This window comes from Leuresthes tenuis, unplaced genomic scaffold (assembly GCF_036924035.1).
Source record: "Leuresthes tenuis unplaced genomic scaffold, fLeuTen1.0.hap1 SCAF_22, whole genome shotgun sequence".
Classification (NCBI taxonomy): Eukaryota; Metazoa; Chordata; class Actinopteri; order Atheriniformes; family Atherinopsidae; genus Leuresthes; species Leuresthes tenuis.
The window spans coordinates 1,073,295-1,085,698 of record NW_027325376.1 but is presented as its reverse complement, the minus strand read 5'-3'; the positions used below and the strand labels follow the sequence as shown (position 1 = coordinate 1,085,698).

General features: G+C 47.3%; 1 protein-coding gene across 1 annotated transcript; it reads left to right on the top strand.

The window, feature by feature from the left end:
• The first annotated feature begins 1,704 nt into the window (after positions 1 to 1,704).
• On the top strand, positions 1,705 to 12,381 carry LOC140281952 (sodium/hydrogen exchanger 9B2). Its single transcript, XM_072376473.1, has 12 exons — positions 1,705 to 1,803; positions 2,073 to 2,243; positions 2,392 to 2,534; positions 2,644 to 2,771; positions 2,967 to 3,048; positions 4,023 to 4,116; positions 4,186 to 4,292; positions 4,364 to 4,513; positions 4,593 to 4,701; positions 7,052 to 7,188; positions 7,796 to 7,970; positions 11,480 to 12,381. Exons 1-12 carry the CDS (start codon positions 1,707 to 1,709, stop codon positions 11,566 to 11,568), a joined length of 1,482 nt encoding a protein of 493 aa, XP_072232574.1. The 5' UTR covers positions 1,705 to 1,706; the 3' UTR covers positions 11,569 to 12,381.
• Positions 12,382 to 12,404: the final 23 nt, after the last annotated feature.

The window sequence follows — 12,404 nt, the reverse complement described above, 5'->3', positions numbered from 1 at the left end:
AATGAACAGGTGCAGCCTCCTCTGAGGATGGTACAGCTCCCAGAGGTCCTATGAACAGGTGCAGCCTCCTCTGTGGATGGTACAGCTCCCAGAGGTCCTATGAACAAATGCAGCCTCCTCTGAGGATGGTACAGCTCCCAGAGGTCCTATGAACAGATGCAGCTCTGTGGATGGTACAGCTCCCAGAGGTCCTATGAACAGGTGCAGCTCTGTGGATGGTACAGCTCCCAGAGGTCCTATGAACAAATGCAGCCTCCTCTGAGGATGGTACAGCTCCCAGAGGTCCTATGAACAGATGCAGCTCTGTGGATGGTACAGCTCCCAGAGGTCCTATGAACAGGTGCAGCCTCCTCTGTGGATGGTACAGCTCCCAGAGGTCCTATGAACAGGTGCAGCCTCCTCTGTGGATGGTACAGCTCCCAGAGGTCCTATGAACAGGTGCAGCCTCCTCTGTGGATGGTACAGCTCCCAGAGGTCCTATGAACAGGTGCAGCTCTGTGGATGGTACAGCTCCCAGAGGTCCTATGAACAGGTGCAGCCTCCTCTGTGGATGGTACAGCTCCCAGAGGTCCTATGAACAGGTGCAGCTCTGTGGATGGTACAGCTCCCAGAGGTCCTATGAACAGGTGCAGCCTCCTCTGTGGATGGTACAGCTCCCAGAGGTCCTATGAACAGGTGCAGCTCTGTGGATGGTACAGCTCCCAGAGGTCCTATGAACAGGTGCAGCCTCCTCTGTGGATGGTACAGCTCCCAGAGGTCCTATGAACAGGTGCAGCTCTGTGGATGGTGCAGCTCCCAGAGGTCCTATGAACAGGTGCAGCTCTGTGGAGCTCCTTGAGGCTGATCTTTGGTCGTTTTGTTGCCCCTCTGGTTAAGGCCCTCCTTGCCCACTCTGGGAGTTTTGGTGGCCGTCCCTCTGGGCAGGTTTGCTGTGTTCTCACATAGTTTCCATTTAGTGAAGATGGCCTTCATGGTGCCTGTTATCTGGTCGTGTTCCAGACTCCGGCCTTTGAGAACCGGGGTAAAGACACCGAGCTCATTAAGGCTGCACACAGGTTATTTAACTGATTATGTGACCTCTGCAGGTAGCTTCTTCAGGGGGTTCATAGAAAAGTTGAGGATACAACTACACACAGTTTTTATCTTATTCACTTTCTAGAATTTATTTTTCATTTCCAGTTTGAACTTTCTGTAGATTTGTTGAAAGAAATGTTTGAATCACAGATTCTAACACAGCAGCAGGCGGTCAGTGATGTAACGCTTCCTCAGGCCTTTACTGCAGCTGTTTTCGGACTCTTTCCAACCCGCCCAACAGTAGGAAGAAGAGCCACAAACACTGATACTGATAAAGCAACTGATGAACGATTCCTATTCTTTGAAACGTTAGAAACTGCTTCTCAGCTGAACGTTGTTCCTAACGGATGGTTTCCAGCTGCTGGTGAACTGCTGTTCTGTGAGGTTCTGAGACCCTGTGATCACCGGGTGCCTCTGATGGATCGGTTCTGCTTTTGCATGGGATGGATGTCCTGTTTGACAGCATCTTCAGCCACGCTCAGATCATATCTGAATCTCCCAAACGCTTCCTCCGACTTGGACGTGATGAGCAGATAATCCGAGCTTTCGGCACAGGTTCAGAGCAGAGCTGCAGCTTGGAGGTGTTTAAACATGTAAAATGACATGAATTATATTTCCAAACCTGGCAGATGATGTCAGACCCGACTTCCTCCTGCTGTGGCTCTTGTGTCAGTCTGAAGGAAAGATGTCCTCGACCACAAGGAACCTTCAGCCTGCTCATCACCAAAGGTAACAAACGCCGTGCCTCTGCTTGGGTTCACGCCTCAGATTTGCGTCCTGGTTCCTGCTGTTTGGGTAAAACACTACGAGCAGTAAAATGTGTCCCCTGTGGAGCCATCAGCTGTTCCTGCTGTTTGGGTAAAACACTGTGTCCCCTGTGGAGCCATCAGCTGTTCCTGCTGTTTGGGTAAAACACTACGAGCAGTAAAATGTGTCCCCTGTCTTCAGGTTTGGTTTAAACAGGACATTTAACGATAAGTTTTCCCATTTCCTCGCAGCATGTCTGCTGGCTCTGCTGTTCGGGGTCGTCTGGTCCATCACGGGAAAGGAGTGTTTACCCGGAGGGAACCTGTTCGGCATCGTCATCCTCTTTATGTGCTCTGTGCTGGGAGGGAAGCTGGTGGGACGGATCCAGCTGCCGACTCTGCCCCCCTTCCCCCCGCTGCTTGGTACGATCCATCGGCCCAGTCTTCTGTTTTCTGACCTTAGACTCATCTGAACTCGTCTTAACTTCAGCTCATCTCGTCTAACCTAAGCAGTGGAATTCATTCTGTCATGATCCTGTGTGCGTGTGCACGTGTGTGTGTGCACGTGCAGGTATGCTGCTGGCAGGTCTGCTGTTGCGTAACGTTCCCTACGTCACGGACGCCATCTTCATCGACACGCACTGGTCTGCCGCTCTGAGGAACATCGCCCTGTCCATCATCCTGACCAGAGCCGGCCTGGGCCTCGACCCCTCGGTACGCACGCTTTCTCCCACGCAGCACGCCCTCGTGCACGCTGGCGTGCTCGCAGGTTTCATGGTGTGCACGCTGGCGTGCTCACAGGTTTCATGGTGTGTGCACGCAGGCGCTGAGCCGGCTGAAGGCGGTCTGCGTGCGCGTCGCTGTGGGCCCCTGCATGCTGGAGGCCTGCACCATCGCTGTGGTTTCTCACTTCCTGCTCCGGCTGCCCTGGGTCTGGGGCTTCATACTCGGGTAAACACTCTCACAGATGTGTCTGCAGTTGTGAGGACATTCAGTGACGGGCTGCACGTGCACATCATGACAAAACGTGCAAACTGCGGCTGTTTCTGTCCGTGGAACTGGATCAAAAGTCAGTAACAAGACTGTGTGCATGTGTGTGTGTGCACGTGTGTGTGCACGTGTGCGTGCACGTGTGTGTGCATGTAGTTTTGTTCTGGCTGCAGTGTCTCCGGCGGTCGTGGTTCCTTCCATGCTGCTCCTGCAGAGAGAAGGATACGGAGTGGAGAAGGTGAGTCTGCTGGTTTCAGCTAATGAGCAGAACTCCAGAGACTCAATAAACTTAATATTTCATATGAACTAAGACTAAGGAATCCCACACTATTACACCACCAAGCTTCTTTAGAGGCACAATATACTCTTCTCTCTTTACAAAAGCCCTCAATTGAACCACTGGAGACTTATTAACTATTCCATTAATAATCAAAGGCACCTTTATGACCTCCTGTTTAAAAGGAATTTGCAAAGGGATCCTTCCTGAAAGCCGGATCCCTCAGAAAGATCTCTATGATCACCCAAAGAACTCCAATATTAAACTGAAAAACCAACACAGCTCTTCAAAAACCTCCACTAATGCCCGTAAGAGCAGAGGCAAACATCTGGAGGTACATCTGGAACCATCATGATGACCAACACACTCCTCCAGGCCCCTCAGAACTCCCTTTATCACCAATAGGATCAGGCATTGGACCCATGGAGCCTGAGCCGTGTCCCTCCTTTAGGATCATCCTAAACTCCTTATTGACTACAAGAACCTTTTGAAGGACCAACAGAACTCGCTCATCAGCTGCAGTGACCTTGCACCAAGCCTAATAGAACCGATGTCCACAGAAACCAATCCGCCCTACAGAGGCCTGATGAGTAAAACCTTTTATTGCTCTAGATCAGATGAGGGCTAGAACCTTGCAGCTAACCCCTAAATCTCTTCAAAGACCAGTAGAAGCTCCTTCCTACCTCTGAGAACCCAATAAAGAGCTTCATAACTGAACCGGTTTCAGTGAGTTAGGGGCTGGTCTTAATGGTTTACCAAGCATCTAAAAGAATAGCATCAGAACGGCCCAAAGCTTCCCAGAACCTCCTCTAGGATTGTTAAGAAGTCCTCGGTGACCTTTATTTCATCTCATGAGTTCAAAAACAAAGGAAACATACAGTTCTGTAATCAGCTGCTTGGATGTTCTGTTAAAGTTTCTGCTGTGCTGGTTTCAGGGAATCCCCACCCTGCTGATGGCTGCCGGGAGCTTTGATGATATTTTAGCTATAACGGGCTTCTCCACCTGCCTGGGAATAGCCTTCTCCACGGGTAAAATGGTCTGTCTCATTCTGCCGGACTGCCCTCCGCTCTGTTCTACATGCTGTGCTTTTCCTGCAGGTTCCACCTGGATGAACATCCTGAAAGGCCTGCTGGAGGTGGTGGGAGGAGTCATAGCTGGGCTGGTCCTGGGCCTCTTCTTGTGCTTATTTCCAAGCAAAGACCAGGTTTGACATTTTTATTTCTGTGCATGAATGATGCATCAAACTGTGTCTGAAGATCCTGTGTCTGTGTGCAGGAGGACCTGGTGGTGAGGAGAACCCTCATGCTGTTGGGTCTGTCCATATTTTCAGTCTTCTTCAGTCATGTTGTTGGTTTTGCTGGAGCCGGCGGCCTTTGCACGTTGGTGCTTTCCTTCTTGGCTGCGCTGGGATGGAAGGGTGACAAGGTGATGCAGGTCCAGAATCACTGCATCATAGAGCAAACCCCCCACTGGCTGATGCATGAAGTTCTGTCTTTCTGTCCAGGTCCCAGTGGCGGCTATGGTGGGCCAATCATGGGACGTCTTCCAGCCGCTCCTCTTTGGTCTGATTGGGGCTGAAATCACCATAGCAAGCCTCAGTCCCAGCACCGTGGGTAAGAACAAAACTTAAACTCACTGTAGCAACAGGACTGTTAGCCTTTATATCAACAGGACTGTTAGCCTTTATATCAACAGGACTGTTAGCCTTTATATCAACAGGACTGTTAGCCTTTATATCAACAGGACTGTTAGCCTTTATATCAGCAGGACTGTTAGCCTTTATATCAACAGGACTGTTAGCCTTTATATCAACAGGACTATTAGCCTTTATATCAACAGGACTATTAGCCTTTATATCAACAGGACTGTTAGCCTTTATATCAGCAGGACTGTTAGCCTTTATATCAACAGGACTATTAGCCTTTATATCAACAGGACTATTAGCCTTTATATCAACAGGACTGTTAGCCTTTATATCAGCAGGACTGTTAGCCTTTATATCAACAGGACTGTTAGCCTTTATATCAGCAGGACTGTTAGCCTTTATATCAACAGGACTATTAGCCTTTATATCAACAGGACTATTAGCCTTTATATCAACAGGACTATTAGCCTTTATATCAACAGGACTGTTAGCCTTTATATCAACAGGACTATTAGCCTTTATATCAACAGGACTGTTAGCCTTTATATCAACAGGACTGTTAGCCTTTATATCAACAGGACTATTAGCCTTTATATCAACAGGACTGTTAGCCTTTATATCAACAGGACTGTTAGCCTTTATATCAACAGGACTATTAGCCTTTATATCAACAGGACTATTAGCCTTTATATCAACAGGACTATTAGCCTTTATATCAACAGGACTGTTAGCCTTTATATCAACAGGACTATTAGCCTTTATATCAGCAGGACTGTTAGCCTTTATATCAACAGGACTATTAGCCTTTATATCAACAGGACTAGTAGCCTTTATATCAACAGGACTGTTAGCCTTTATATCAACAGGACTATTAGCCTTTATATCAACAGGACTATTAGCCTTTATATCAGCAGGACTGTTAGCCTTTATATCAACAGGACTGTTAGCCTTTATATCAACAGGACTGTTAGCCTTTATATCAACAGGACTGTTAGCCTTTATATCAACAGGACTATAAGCCTTTATATCAACAGGACTGTTAGCCTTTATATCAACAGGACTGTTAGCCTTTATATCAACAGGACTATTAGCCTTTATATCAACAGGACTGTTAGCCTTTATATCAACAGGACTGTTAGCCTTTATATCAACAGGACTGTTAGCCTTTATATCAACAGGACTGTTAGCCTTTATATCAGCAGGACTGTTAGCCTTTATATCAACAGGACTGTTAGCCTTTATATCAACAGGACTGTTAGCCTTTATATCAACAGGACTGTTAGCCTTTATATCAACAGGACTGTTAGCCTTTATATCAACGGGACTGTTAGCCTTTATATCAACGGGACTGTTAGCCTTTATATCAACAGGACTATTAGCCTTTATATCAACAGGACTGTTAGCCTTTATATCAACAGGACTGTTAGCCTTTATATCAACAGGACTGTTAGCCTTTATATCAACAGGACTGTTAGCCTTTATATCAACAGGACTGTTAGCCTTTATATCAACAGGACTGTTAGCCTTTATATCAACAGGACTGTTAGCCTTTATATCAACAGGACTGTTAGCCTTTATATCAACAGGACTGTTAGCCTTTATATCAACAGGATTGTTAGCCTTTATATCAACAGGACTATTAGCCTTTATATCAACAGGACTGTTAGCCTTTATATCAACAGGACTGTTAGCCTTTATATCAACAGGACTGTTAGCCTTTATATCAACAGGATTGTTAGCCTTTATATCAACAGGACTATTAGCCTTTATATCAACAGGACTGTTAGCCTTTATATCAGCAGGACTGTTAGCCTTTATATCAACAGGACTGTTAGCCTTTATATCAACAGGACTGTTAGCCTTTATATCAACAGGACTGTTAGCCTTTATATCAACAGGACTGTTAGCCTTTATATCAACAGGACTGTTAGCCTTTATATCAACAGGATTGTTAGCCTTTATATCAGCAGGACTGTTAGCCTTTATGTCAACAGGACTGTTAGCCTTTATGTCAACAGGACTGTTAGCCTTTATATCAACAGGACTGTTAGCCTTTATATCAACAGGACTGTTAGCCTTTATATCAACAGGACTGTTAGCCTTTATATCAACAGGACTGTTAGCCTTTATATCAACAGGACTGTTAGCCTTTATATCAACAGGACTGTTAGCCTTTATATCAACAGGACTGTTAGCCTTTATATCAACAGGACTGTTAGCCTTTATATCAACAGGACTGTTAGCCTTTATATCAACAGGACTGTTAGCAGTAATTTGCTCAAATATCGGCCTGCTTCCTGTCTTTGTTGTGCGGACAGGTCTGGGTATGGCCTGCATCTGCATTGGTCTGGTGATCCGCCTCCTGGTCACCTTCCTCCTGGTTCATTTTGGAGGATTCAACCTGAAGGAGAAACTCTTCATAGCTGTGGCCTGGCTGCCTAAAGCCACTGTACAGGTCTGTGAGTGTGCTTCACAGCCATGAAATCACTAGAAGCTCCACACTGACCGCTTGGAATATCTTCCAATCCTTCACAACATAATCAGCCTTCGAAATAACGCCAAGAACGAAGGAAATCACATATTGGACACCTATGACCTACTGTACGATCAATGCTAATTTTACACATCACATCAGGTCCAATTATCATACACCGAGGTAATAATAGGAGGGTAGTTTTAATGTTGTGGCTGATTGGTGTAAAGAACATATGGATTAGTGTCCATCCCACTCTGGGGCCACAGCGGTCCAAAGACCAAACCTCAGAAATGTATAATTACAGTTCAACTCGAGCTTTTTTGGGCAGATGAACTTATGAGAAGGTCTGAGATAATATGTGAGCTCAAAAGTCTGAGAGCAGCATTTGAACATCTTAGAGCTAAAACATCAGGAAATGCTCAAAGTATTTGTTATAACACTACATAAAGAACCGTATTCACACTCCAAGCCCCAGAATGGCCCAGCCGTATTCAAAGGACCACCATAAGCACCCACAGATCCGTTAGTTTCCTCATTCTCAGCTGAAACCATGGTTAAAGACCACATTTTTTGCATTTTTTGCCAGGCTGCCATTGGCTCCAAGGCGCTGGACATGGCGAGGGAGGAGGGAGACGAGACCTTGATGAAGTTCGGTCTGGATGTGCTAACTTTAGCCGTGTTAGCCATCCTGACCACAGCTCCCATCGGCGCTCTGGGTATCGGACTGGCCGGACCGCGCCTCCTGGCCCGACACATCACAGGTCAGTGCTTCAGTTCCAGGGACCGTTCAGAACACTGAGAACCTAGAACCTGTTCCCATCTCCCAGTTGATGGCCTGTTATGATGCCCATCTCCCAGCTGATGGCCTGTTATGATGCCCATCCCACAGCTGATGGCCTGTTATGATGCCCATCTCCCAGCTGATGGCCTGTTATGATGCCCATCCCACAGCTGATGGCCTGTTATGATGCCCATCTCCCAGCTGATGGCCTGTTATGATGCCCATCTCCCAGCTGATGGCCTGTTATGATGCCCATCTCCCAGCTGATGGCCTGTTATGATGCCCATCTCCCAGCTGATGGCCTGTTATGATGCCCATCTCCCAGCTGATGGCCTGTTATGATGCCCATCTCCCAGCTGATGGCCTGTTATGATGCCCATCTCCCAGCTGATGGCCTGTTATGATGCCCATCTCCCAGCTGATGGCCTGTTATGATGCCCATCTCCCAGCTGATGGCCTGTTATGATGCCCATCTCCCAGCTGATGGCCTGTTATGATGCCCATCTCCCAGCTGATGGCCTGTTATGATGCCCATCTCCCAGCTGATGGCCTGTTATGATGCCCATCTCCCAGCTGATGGCCTGTTATGATGCCCATCTCCCAGCTGATGGCCTGTTATGATGCCCATCCCACAGCTGATGGCCTGTTATGATGCCCATCTCCCAGCTGATGGCCTGTTATGATGCCCATCTCCCAGCTGATGGCCTGTTATGATGCCCATCTCCCAGCTGATGGCCTGTTATGATGCCCATCTCCCAGCTGATGGCCTGTTATGATGCCCATCTCCCAGCTGATGGCCTGTTATGATGCCCATCCCACAGCTGATGGCCTGTTATGATGCCCATCTCCCAGCTGATGGCCTGTTATGATGCCCATCTCCCAGCTGATGGCCTGTTATGATGCCCATCTCCCAGCTGATGGCCTGTTATGATGCCCATCTCCCAGCTTATGATGCCCATCTCCCAGCTGATGGCCTGTTATGATGCCCATCTCCCAGCTGATGGCCTGTTATGATGCCCATCCCACAGCTGATGGCCTGTTATGATGCCCATCTCCCAGCTGATGGCCTGTTATGATGCCCATCTCCCAGCTGATGGCCTGTTATGATGCCCATCTCCCAGCTGATGGCCTGTTATGATGCCCATCCCACAGCTGATGGCCTGTTATGATGCCCATCTCCCAGCTGATGGCCTGTTATGATGCCCATCTCCCAGCTGATGGCCTGTTATGATACCCATCTCCCAGCTGATGGCCTGTTATGATGCCCATCTCCCAGCTGATGGCCTGTTATGATGCCCATCCCACAGCTGATGGCCTGTTATGATGCCCATCTCCCAGCTGATGGCCTGTTATGATGCCCATACCACAGCTGATGGCCTGTTATGATGCCCATCCCACAGCTGATGGCCTGTTATGATGCCCATCTCCCAGCTGATGGCCTGTTATGATGCCCATCCCACAGCTGATGGCCTGTTATGATGCCCATCCCACAGCTGATGGCCTGTTATGATGCCCATCTCCCAGCTGATGGCCTGTTATGATGCCCATCTCCCAGCTGATGGCCTGTTATGATGCCCATCCCACAGCTGATGGCCTGTTATGATGCCCATCTCCCAGCTGATGGCCTGTTATGATGCCCATCTCCCAGCTGATGGCCTGTTATGATGCCCATCCCACAGCTGATGGCCTGTTATGATGCCCATCCCACAGCTGATGGCCTGTTATGATGCCCATCTCCCAGCTGATGGCCTGTTATGATGCCCATACCACAGCTGATGGCCTGTTATGATGCCCATCTCCCAGCTGATGGCCTGTTATGATGCCCATACCACAGCTGATGGCCTGTTATGATGCCCATCCCACAGCTGATGGCCTGTTATGATGCCCATACCACAGCTGATGGCCTGTTATGATGCCCATCTCCCAGCTGATGGCCTGTTATGATGCCCATCTCCCAGCTGATGGCCTGTTATGATGCCCATCTCCCAGCTGATGGCCTGTTATGATGCCCATCCCACAGCTGATGGCCTGTTATGATGCCCATCTCCCAGCTGATGGCCTGTTATGATGCCCATCCCACAGCTGATGGCCTGTTATGATGCCCATCCCACAGCTGATGGCCTGTTATGATGCCCATCTCCCAGCTGATGGCCTGTTATGATGCCCATCTCCCAGCTGATGGCCTGTTATGATGCCCATCTCCCAGCTGATGGCCTGTTATGATGCCCATCTCCCAGCTGATGGCCTGTTATGATGCCCATCCCACAGCTGATGGCCTGTTATGATGCCCATCTCCCAGCTGATGGCCTGTTATGATGCCCATCTCCCAGCTGATGGCCTGTTATGATGCCCATCCCACAGCTGATGGCCTGTTATGATGCCCATCCCACAGCTGATGGCCTGTTATGATGCCCATCTCCCAGCTGATGGCCTGTTATGATGCCCTCACCGCTGTTTCTGTCAGGTCTCACAGAGACTCTTAGGTTTTTGTAGCTTCTCTTGTCACTTCCTGTTTTATTTTGAAATGAACAACTCCTCTGGTTTCAGATAACTTTCCCTTCCTCCCGTGTGTCTCATAGTCTTCCCTGATTCCCAAAGTGTTTCCCCCTGTTCCCCTTGGTCCCTCAGGTGTATTTATCCTTTGTCTCGTTGAATTGTCTCTCGAGCTTTCGTCCTCCAGCCTCCAAAGTGACCAAACCTAAGTATCTAAGTGTTTATTAATGATTTCCTCCTTAAGAGTGATTTTCTGTTGTAAGTTTTTCCATAGATTTAGCCCAGTATAAGCTGGAATAAGCCCCCCCCCCCTCCCCCAGATGTGCCTTATTTCTGACCCGGGCCTCTTTAAATCAGGGCTAAAAACCTTATTATTTCAGATGGCTTTTAATTCCCAGTAATATGGTGACTCTTTTATCTTATTCAATTTTGCTGTATTTTATTGCGTTTACTGTTATTTTATTGTTTCTAATTATTCTTTTATTCTATTCTATTATCTGCTGTAAAGCACTTTGGTACTGAAATGGATTCTTTCTTTCTTTCTTTCTTTCTTTCTTTCTTTCTCACCCACCTGTTGCTAAAGATCCGTGTTTAATGTTCTCTAAAAACACCAACTTGAAGTTTTCTTTGTATTTGTCGTTTATTCCGTAGTATCTCCATTAGAGGAGTGTCTTTGATTTATTGATTTGTTAAATTTCTATAGATCCTCCGACGGTTCTGAGAGGGATAAGTTTATTTGTAAGATTTATAAAACCTTTTCTTTTTTCCTCCTAGCGTGGAGAGAGTTTTCTTTTGATAAGTTTTATAGTCTCACTCTTCTCTCCATAGGTATCGAGGAGAGTAAGTTAGGAATCTATTGCTTTGCTCTACAAGTGACTATCTTTATATACATAAAATCTGATTATTGATCCTACCCTGCATCTGCTCCAGTGCTTTCACGGATCGTGACAGATTCATTCACTCATCATCTCACGCTTTATTCTCTTTAAATCCCAGCCGAGGACACAGAGGGCGAAGCCACGGCACCAAGCAGCAACATCCCTGTTCCAGAAAAGGACAACAGGACCCTCGAGAGCAGGCTGTGAAGCTTCTGAAAGAACTAAAGTCACTTATCTACAAATATGAAGCGGATCGTGAACTAAATGAAGCTGCAGGTGTCCTTATTCTTTGCTTTGCTGCCGTAGGAAGTGTTCATTGGTTTTATTTGAGAAGAGAAAGCCAGCGTCAGCTGATACTGAGGCCACAGAAGCTCATCTCCAGCATTTCCACAGCTGATGAGACAGAAGTGCAGATAAAAGAATACGAAAAGATATTACCTAAAGTCTGACATTCAAAATTATGGGATATATGCAAAGTTTTATGGGAGAACTTCTCAAAGAAGTCCAAATAATGATCAGTTTACTGATATTAGAGAAAAAAGTTGGACTAATCTGTAAAGAATTACATTTGATTTGTCTGGATTATGATTGGATTGTAATGAACTGGTTTTATACACTCACCGCCCACTTTATCAGGTACACCTGACCAGGTAAAGGTTGGAGCCCTTTCCCTCCAGAACTGCCTTAATTCCTCAGATGTTTGGGTCCATATAAATGTTCCAGCATCATGCAGCAGATCCATGATGGGAATCTCCCTCCAGCACGTCCCAAAGCTGCTCTGCTGGACTGAGATCTGGTGCCTGGAGGCCTTCGGAGAGACCGGTTGGAGATGATATGAGCTCTGTGAGACGGTGCCTTATCCTGCTGCCATCAGAGGATGGTGCTCTGTGCTCATAGAGGGATGGATCAACGGTTCAGGCTGCAGCATTTAAACGATGCTCAGCTGCTACTGAGGAGCCCCACAGTTTTACACCGGAACCGTCGATACAAGGCAGGATGGATCCATGCTTTCATGCTGTTTACGCCAAACTCTGACTCCACCA